This window comes from Euphorbia lathyris, chromosome 10, assembly GCF_963576675.1.
Source record: "Euphorbia lathyris chromosome 10, ddEupLath1.1, whole genome shotgun sequence".
Lineage (NCBI taxonomy): Eukaryota > Viridiplantae > Streptophyta > Magnoliopsida > Malpighiales > Euphorbiaceae > Euphorbia > Euphorbia lathyris.
In genome coordinates this window covers 16,320,323-16,330,354 of record NC_088919.1, presented here as the reverse complement: position 1 = coordinate 16,330,354, position 10,032 = coordinate 16,320,323, and the positions used below count along the sequence as shown (strand labels likewise).

General features: G+C 36.1%; 1 protein-coding gene across 1 annotated transcript; it reads right to left on the bottom strand.

Moving 5' to 3' along the window:
- Positions 1-4,270: 4,270 nt before the first annotated feature.
- Positions 4,271-8,246, bottom strand: LOC136208384 (isoflavone reductase homolog). The gene is made up of 4 exons (XM_065999230.1): positions 7,908-8,246; positions 7,585-7,825; positions 5,960-6,163; positions 4,271-4,662 (listed from the first exon to the last, which is right to left on the bottom strand). Exons 1-4 carry the CDS (start codon positions 8,235-8,237, stop codon positions 4,499-4,501), a joined length of 939 nt encoding a protein of 312 aa, XP_065855302.1. The 5' UTR covers positions 8,238-8,246; the 3' UTR covers positions 4,271-4,498.
- Positions 8,247-10,032: the final 1,786 nt, after the last annotated feature.

The following is a 10,032-nucleotide window of genomic DNA, read 5'->3' as shown; positions in this document are numbered from 1 at the left end:
ATTCTTTTTGGGTCCTTTCTTGTAAGTGTAAACAGGTGCAAAGTCATATTTTAACTTGTGACGACATACATTTGTAGTATGGCCAATTTTACCACAAAAGCCACACATAGTTACCCTTTGAGGACGATGTTGAGTGTGGTCAGCATTGTTGTGCTGAGCATGCCAGCATACTTTGGTAGTATGACCTTTCTTACCACAGAAGTCACATTGGACAGTTTGTTTGTTATGCCAGCACACAGCTTTTGTGTGTCCTTTCTTCCCACAACAGCTACATTAAGTAAACTGTTTATGCTGACCAGTACCTGAGTACTCAGCATGGGGTTTATTCTTAGTTGAACCTTTTATTTGGTTCTGTAAGGTTGTGACATCCTTTCTAAGTTTCTTTGACTCAGTTTGAACCTCCGTGACAAACTTATGTAAGATTTGCATATTCGTATGTAAATCTGAGTTGTCCTGGAGGAGATATCGGAGGTCACTTAGCTTGACCTCCTCAATCTCGTCACAGCGCCTGCTGAGTGCCTTACTCCTTTTGTTACACTTCTTAGTTAGTGTATATAAGTCACTCAGAGCATTTACCATTTCGTTTCTAAGCAAATGTAAGGATGTTACCTCATTGTTGTTTTCCTCCTACTCAGAATCTCCAGAGAGGCCGGCTTGCTCAGATTGAGATTGGTCAGCTCCATCATCTGCCATGAAACATATGTTGGCTGTTTCATTTTGCTCAGCTTCGGATGATGTTGACTCATCACTGTCACTCCACGTGGCCACCATTGCCTTTTTGCTTCTATTCTTATCTTTCTTCAGACTAGGACAGCTTGACTTAATATGCCCAGTATGATGGCATTCATAACATGTGACAGGCTTGGAGCTGTCCTTTTTGTATCTGGTGTCACTGGACTCAGCTTTATATCTGTCTCCTCTCTTGTATGGCCGCTTACTATTTCTTTCATTTCTTCTGAACAGCTTTTTCATTTTTCTAGTAAACATGGCCATTTCCTCATCATCAGTTGACTCACCTTCTGTGGAGTCAGCTTTCATCACTAGTGATTTCTGTTTCTTATCCTCAGATTTTTCTTTAGCTTCAAAGTTTTTCATGGAAATTTCATGAGTCAGCAAGGAACCGATCAGCTCATCATATTTGTATGTGGTCAGGTCCCGAGCTTCCTCTACAGCTGTCTTCTTGGCTTGCCATCTTTTGGGAAGACTTCGTAAGATCTTCTTCACTTGTTCTTCTTCAGTGAAATTCTTACCGAGTCTTTTAATCTCATTTATTATGTTGGTGAACCTGGCATTCATTGCTGAGATGTCCTCATTGTCAGTCATCTCGAACAGCTCATACAATCGCATGTGTTGGTTCACTTTGGATTCCTTGACCTTGCTGGTGCCTTCATAAGTTACTTCCAGCTTTTTCCAGATCTCCTGTGCTGACTCACAACCTGAAATCTTATTGTATTCTGCAGCATCTAGAGCACAGTGAAGCATATTGATAGCCGAAGCATTATTTTGTAATTTTCTGAGGTCATCCTCTGTCCACTCAGTTTCACTCTTGATAACTTTCTCATTATCAACAGTTTTATAAGGTATATGTGGACCTTGAACTATTGCAAGCCATGCACTCATATTTGTGGCTTGAATAAAGTTTTTCATCCTATTCTTCCAGAATGTATAATTAGACCCAAAGAATAGGGGAGGTCTAGTGATTGATAATCCCTCAGGGAGTATCTGTGTTGTTTGGTTTCCTGGGAGGAAACGAGTGCTATTCTCACCCATTTTTCGGGATCAGCTCAAGATTGTTAGATCTTTGAGTAGTGAGCTTAGGCTCTGATACCACTTGTTGGTCCCTAGTAATTAGTTCCAAGGGGGGGTTAGGAACTAATGTAACTTTTTCGCTTTTAATTATGCTGACTTAATGTTGTTTTAAGAGTTTGATAACTCAGCGTGTTGGTCAGTACGGGCGTTTGATTAGTCAGACAGTTTTAGTTCTATGCTGACTAAGACTGCTTGACTTGAGAGTTGGGAATTGACACTTGAAAGGTCAGCTTCCAACTTAGCACTCAGATTTACTCAGTTTCAGTTTTAACAATTTATAAGCTGAGTAAATACAACAAGCAACACATGCACACACACACACACACATATATATATATATATATATATATATATATTGAGAGAGAGAGTTTAGAAGTTACTCAGCACGACTTATCCTGGTTCGGCCTCTCTGCCTACGTCCAGTCCCTAGTTCCTCCTGGGATTTTCAATCCAATACTGAGCTCTTTCAAGGTAGAGCACAAACCCTTTACAAGGCAGTGAGTATGCAAGAGTACGTCCTCTATTCGTCTACTCAGCTCCTACTAAGTACTACAACCCAGCACTTAGATTTTTCTACCACTGAATACTTATAACCATGTACTCAGCTCAACACTCTCAATATTCCTATTGATCACACACTTGTTCTTTTTCAACTAAAGAACACTTTAGATGATTACAAAACAATCAATCTAGCATTTACACAGAGAATAGAAAAGTTGGTGTAAGATCTTTTTGTATTTGAGTGTTTTCAGAATTTTCTCTCTTGTATTTTTCTTTTGATGCTTGAGCAAATGATCCAAGAACTATCATTGTCCTTTTATAGATGAATTTCTGAAGATTGAATCATTTGAGATGATTTAGCCGTTAAGTCCAAAACGGCTCTTTTAGCAGACAGCTTCTGGTCAGCTTCAGTCTGTTCCGCCATTCCCTTCCACTGTTTTCTTCAGGCGTCAGATTTTGTCTTCTTGCATCAGACTTGTCTTTTTGTGCCAGTTGTCTTTTACTAATAATCCATTGACCCATGATTCTTGGAATTAGTCTTCTTTGTATTTTCGAGGCTTCAATTATTGGTGCAGAAGATTGGCAGACTTTGTCCTTTAGTAAACGGATCCTTCATGTTGTCCTGACTGTCACTCAGCTTCATTCGTTATCTTCGAATGTTCAACTTTCATACTGAGTCCCTTCTTAGTCAGCTTCGTTATGGCAACTTAGAAGGAAGTTTCTGATGCTGAGTTCTACTTCACTCAGCTTCTATTCTTTCATGCTGAGTTCCGTTCCACTCAGCTTTTGGCTTATGCTGACTTTTGACCTGTCTTACTTTATATATATTTTTGCACTCAATATTGAACAAACACATTAGTACAATTAAATCAAAGCATTTAAATTTAATTGCCTCTTAATCATAGATGATTTTGTCAAATCAAAATCTTGTGGAAAGGTGTTTCAACAACGTTGTCGCCAAAGATGGAGCTGCTGCCACAAAGAGCTCAGAACTCAGGCATTTTGGGCAGGGGCATGTCAACACGCTGTGTCACTTAAGTGGCATGCTGTGTGGGTCAGTTTCTGATTCTATGAGTCTATTTTTTTCCGTACCAGCTCCTCGTGCCACTCCTTCAGATCAGACCCTACTCCGTGCAGAATGATTAGCATGTCATGTGGAGTTGTTTTGCCCCTTTTCTCGCTTGATCGTCTGTGGTTCATTCCTATTCCGACTCCTCTTGCCTGGACTCGAACCCGTGAGGAGATGCTCCGCATCAGTTAATGGCAGGTGGGGGTCCTTTGGGATATTCCCTATCGGCTATGTCGGAGATTAATATAAAATATATGATTGGGCATTAACTATCAGTTTGAACTTTTAGTTCAATCGGTTTCATGACATGATATCAACTTGACCTTAATTTATTAACGTGGATAGATACACCAATGATCAATTAATGCTCAACTCACTAGAAAATATGATTCTGTAAATAAAGGTCTAGCTCACCTAAAAATATATCTTAAAGAAAGATGACCATCTAGCTTTTCTATAAAAAAACAGTTGTTTCGAATTTTTTACCAAACGCTTTTTATCTTCTATTTAGATTTAAAAAACAAAAAGTAGCTCTCAAAATTGAAAACAAATACACAATGAACATAAGTTAAGTATCATGTCAGAAAAGATAAAGCCACTCTAAAAAGTACATTAAAAAAGGAAGTGATTATCGGCTGAATTTAGTAACATGTACAAACAATTTTGATTTCCTACAATTTTATATAAAATTAAAAGTGTCCTATTATTTTAGGGAATATAAGTTAGGTGACTTTTTCTTACAAAGAGAAAAGAGATTCGAAAATAAAATTTACTAAAATTATGTATTACCTCATATATAAAATTAGGTGACTATAAAATTATGTATTACCTCATATATAAAATTAGGTGACTATATAAAAGGTAAAACTTATAAATTCATCAAGCTCAATAAGAAAAAAATATTATTAGATAATTGACCTTCAATAATCCCAAAGCTTCAATTTCCCCTTAAACTTTTAAAAATTTATAATTTGTATTTTCTTTTTGTCATATGATGTAACGTGTCCATCATTTTTTTTACATAAAATACTGATCATTTGAAATTTTTAAAAGTTCAGTGTAATAGTTAAACGAAATACAACATATATAAAATTATGCTATATAAAAATGATGGATCCATTAAAGATAGATCTTCAAATATTCATCCATACGGATGTATTTAACTTCTGGATAAAGATTAGAAGCTTCTTCTGCATCTTTTCCTATTTCAAAATTTGCTAAACAACCTTCATAAAATATGTGATAGAAATGCCCCATTCCAGCTTGTGCTGCCTTATCCATATCTACAATACCAAAATAATAATAATAATAAAATCAAAATGTAATTATTTTCCCAATTAATTTTAGGTAACAAGCATTCTAAGGTCCGTACTTATTTTTATTTTTGTAAATTCAACCCATAATCTTTTATTTCAACACATATAACCGCTTCTTGTTTATTTTAATTTATGTATTAAACCCTTTTTACTACATTACTACATTAGTTAGTTAGGAACATCTAGTGTTACTCATTTATTGATTTATGTTTGAAATTGTATTTTTTTTTTATCTTTCGAATTAATATTTTTACTATTTTACTATAGCCACATCACATATGAGGGCCAGACATAACATTTTATAGGCCATAGACAAAATAAGAGATAAGTACACCTTTAAAAAAGGCTTAATGCATATATACACATATAAACTTGGCAAGTTTTGCCTAATAGCACCTTGAATTTTTAAAATAACCTATCACACACCTATAGTTGCCTTTAAAAACCTATCGCCCACCTATAGTTGCCTTTAAAAACCTATCACACGCCTATAGTTGGCTCATTCGAACCTCCTACACACAAAATCATTGATTTTTCATCTTTGATGGATGAGGTGGCATACTGAACGAACTCCCGCGCTTTTCTTTTTTTCTTTAACACGCATACAACCTCGTTCGTTAAAGACGAAAGATCAACGATTTTGTGTGTAGGAGGTCCGAATGAGCCAACTATAGGTGTGTAATAGGTTTTTAAAACCAACTATAAGTGTGCAATAGGTTTTTAAAGCCAACTATAAGTGTGTGATAAGTTATTTTAAAAGTTCAGGATGCCAATAGGCAAAACGTGCCAAGTTCAAGGGTGTAAATATGCATTAAGCCTTTAAAAAAATGTACAAAAGTATAAAATAGAAATTTAGGTCATTTTTAGGTCTCAAATATTATATTATTTAGTCCATTTTTAGAGCTGAATTGATATTATAACTGCATTTATAATAGAAAATTACTATGTCTTGAGCTCTAGACGGCCGCACTCTTGATCTGTGCCTAGGCCTGGCATGCACATATATGAAAAACTATCTTGGAACTAGAAAAAAAATGTAAATGTCAAACGCAGATTAAATGAAACAACATCCATTAACCGTGTTTACCGACGGATATATTTGAAAATAGGCTCCTTCCGGGGAGAAAATTTTGAAAATTGCATTTACCGACGAATATATTTGGGCTAACATTAAGCAGAATTTATGAAAAAATTGACGACAGATGGAATTAGTGACGACTATTTCCGTGGTTGATTTTTAATCCTCAAATAAATATTTACTTACCCTTGATGGGAGCTAAGAAATCTTGAGCAGAGATGAAAATCTTTTGTAGTTTGTTGCCACTGATATTCTCCCAGATCTGAATAAGCTGATTTTGGGACAGAGTATTTTCCGGTGGCCTGAGATAAAGCGTCTTATTCAAAGTTCTTGGATCATCTATTGTTTTAATTGTATATGTTGCTACGTCATCTTCATCCATGAAAACCACTGCCAAAAACACAAATTGCTTTATACAGAATTAATCCTCTCTTTAACTTTATGCAGATAATGAATGGGTCTCTAATTAAATTATGAGGAAATCCACGTGAAGTTTGTTACGTGCAGAAAGGTGAGTTAGTTGTATGATGCTAATACATTTGTTGATCATAATTTATTGGGTTAATTATAAATAGATACACTATGGTTTCACGAATTAAGATTTTCGTTACAAATGCAATGATGTGGTTTGTAATATTTTGATTTTTTATTGACCTTACCAAATTTAGCCGATAACACTTTTGAAATAAAAAATTTAAGAATTAAAGTTGTTTAGTATCATATTTATTATTGAATTACATTTTTTATAATTTCAAAACCATAATTTTTAGAGTTTTCTCTCTCTAAACATTAATTTTTTCTCTCATAAAAAAATAACTAAATGAAACTAAAATCTAAAAAATTGAAGAATTAAAGTTACTTAAAATATAATATAACTCTTACATTTTGAAGTCGTTATTGGTCAAATTTATTAAAGTCAACAAAAAAATAAAAATTTTGCAAGCCACATAATTGCGTTTGTAACGAAAAAATACTACATATACATATCTGCAAATTCGTAAAACCACAAGACATCTATTTGTAATTAACCCTAATATCTTAGCAATTTGCTTGTTGGTGTTGTAGTCATCCAAAACCTCAATTGCTCTCTCAATTTTGGAAAGTTTCAAATAATCTCATATTCATTTAATAACCCATATTTTTTTAATAAAATTTATTTGATGTAGAAAATGGGAGACATGCTCCTCTACGTGTCAAAACAAAATACACAAATAATTAGAAACTTTTTAAAGTTAGGGGGCAATTAAAGTTTTGAGATTATTGGTTATTAAATGCGATTGGATAAAAATCAGGGGTTAATGAATGCAATTAGACAACAACATAGGGTCATTTATAACTTTTAAAAGTTTAAAGACACTAAATATATTGGAAAAATAAATATATTAAGCCATTTATTCTAAAAAAAAAAAAAGCATTTTAAGGTGGATCTTCTTATTTTAGTGAACACATTAAACCTTAAATGATCAGAAAATTCAACTTTAAATCTAAAAATCGATTAAAAAGGGGTTGTTCATTTCATATACATCCAAAATTTGCATATTTACCAAATTCAAAGAAATATAATTTTAAAGGCAACGGGTAATGTGAACAAACATAAATTAGAAATCTAATATCAGTCAAAATCAAAACTATTAGAATCTTCTTGGCAATTAAGTTTTATTATCGAACCATTTACTCTTGACATTTGTTTTTCTTACAAAAAGTTTAGGTAAGAGTAAGTTTAACTATTTTCAATGTCAGATCAGATTCTGATAAAGATTTATCAATAAAGATTAAATTTTGATCGAGTGGAGAATTTAGAAAGAATTTACCCTTGACATTGCCATCCCCGTAGACACATACTTTTTGAGAGGGAGGAGTGAGTGTTTCGAGCTGAGAGAGGTTTCCGACAAAGTAACCCGCGAAACAGTTTGCAGAGACATAAGTAAAAGGGATATTAGCATCTTCTATTGCTTTTCTTACAACCATTTTCTGATCAAATGTCTCTCTCCCTGGCTCTAACGCATCTCCCATTCGCGACGGGTCCATTCCAAATTCCGAAGGCAAGAAACGCTACAATCAAATCTCAACCATTAATTTTGTAATTAACACGACAAACGAACCTCCAAAATGATACATACGTAACGTAGCGTACCTTAACATTTCCGGCTTCTTTGATGGCATCAACAAGTTTGAGCTGCAAAAGAAGATTATGGGATCTGAAATGAACACCAGACATTGTACAAATAACAACATCAACCTTTTTAACAGCTTCAACTAAGCTTTTATGATCAGAAAAAGATGCTTTCACTAACTCAGCTCCTTGTTTCTTAAACGACAACAACATTTGGAGTTTTTCAATGTCAAGTCCTATCTCTGGTCTTTGAACAACATATGTCGGATGACCTTGTTCTAAGCTAGCTTTCACCATTCTCCGACCAATATATCCGGTTGCTCCAACAATAAGAACTTTACTCTTCCCCATTTTTTTTTTTTTTATCTCTCAACTTCTTGCTATTTCAATATATATATATATATATATGGAGAGTAGGTGTAGGATATGATTACTTTGTTGAAAAACAAAGCAAAAGTTACTTTAAATCTATCATTCATCATAAATAAATTAATATAGACTATTGAATTGTTTTGAAAGTTAATTCATGGATTTGAATTTGTTACCTTTTCTCTCAAATTAACAAAACAGTGAGGAGTCACATCTTGAAAACACATATGATACCTATAGATAATGGTTTGATTCAACCCGATGTTATGTTTATAGTCGGAGTAGCTCGATTTTTTCGTGTAGGCAGCTATTTTATTAGGAGCTTCGCATTGGGTACCCATGGTTTCGAACCCTTATGATGAGGACATCTTATCCCTAGATCCGAGCCCGGAACAACGAGAAGCTACTCGAGAGAACCCACCAAATGAGAGCGAAGAGCAAGTCAAAACAGAGGGCACGCGGGGCGTGTCTAGTTGGACGCCAGGCGTGGGAGGTACCGTCATGGGAGGAGGATCAAGTAACGCGAGGACGCGGGACGCCAACAGTCACACGCGGGGCGCGATTAGGAATGTTGAGCAGGAAGCTTCCCAAAAGATCAAACACGCGGGGCGTGCACCTTGGGCGCCACGCGTAGATTTCCGTCCACAAGACCATCAAGCTCAGGAACCCAATGACGCGGGGCGTACCCCTCAGGACGCCGCGCGTAACGACTGCGAGCCAGCACCCCCAAGTTCAGGAACATATTTACGCGGGGCGTAGCCCTTGGACGCGGGACGTGTTTGTCCAGGAGAATACTTCTCCTCCAAGTTCTCACCTTGAGGGGACCAAATTCTGTTACTCTTTATTTACTGTTTTGCCATGAACTCTCCCTTTCCCCACTTTACCCTCATGCACATGCTTTCCCCAAAACCCTATTCATGGGGTTTTGGTCTTTACCCTTGTTTGTTGGAAGGTGTTTAAACCCTTCTCTTTGTAATGTTCTCCAACTTTTGATGAATTAAAACTATAGCCTCCATTGAGAGCTTGGGATTTCATATCCTTTGGGTTAATTCAACCTTCAAGTTTAGCTTGAGAAGATCGGATTCTTTGTTGGTTTACGATTAAAACCTTCAGTCGATTTTAATCTATATCAGTTGGTATCAGAGCCGAGTCGTTTTTCTTAACCGGAGACTTCTTCTCGGACATGGTTCAACCCCGTGTCACCACCGAAGCCATCGGATCCATGGATCAACGGATTGAAGCACTAGAAGGCAACATGAAGCATATCACGGAATCTCTAAGATCGATAGATGAGAAACACGAGACGAGTACCCAAGATTTGCACCACCTCCTTGAAGAACTTACAAAAGCAACCTGCCAAAATAACAACTTTATAGCCGGAGAACCTCACCGGAAACAAGAGGAACAAACTCGCCACCTACTAGAACGGCAACTGACACCAACTCCACGGATAGCTTATGAACCCCAAGCAATGGACCCTCGGGTTCAAGAGGTAAGGTGGACTAATCCCGTAATCATTAGAAATGTGGATAGTGATAGTGATGGGGAATTATTTGATGATTATGATATGCCTAGGATTGCTAGGAATATGGGGATTAGGATGGATGATAATGCCATGAATGATAGATGTATGCAAATGATGTTGTTGGTCCCGCGCATGTGCGTGCCGGGAATATGGATATTGTGCATAATGATGTTGTAGGTGGGTATGAAAGGAGGGAAGTTGGTTTGAATGACCCGTATGGGGGCCGGGGTAATGAGAGGGGCGGATATAGAG

Coding starts and splice junctions, on each gene's coding strand:
- LOC136208384 (XM_065999230.1), bottom strand. CDS start 8,237: ATGGGGAAGAGTAAAGTTCTTATTGTTGGAGCAACCGGATATATTGGT. Junction 7,826..7,907: donor AAGAAGCCGGAAATGTTAAG/GTACGCTACGTT, acceptor ATTTGATTGTAG/CGTTTCTTGCCTTCGGAATT. Junction 4,663..5,959: donor TTTCTTAGCTCCCATCAAGG/GTAAGTAAATAT, acceptor TTGGTATTGTAG/ATATGGATAAGGCAGCACAA.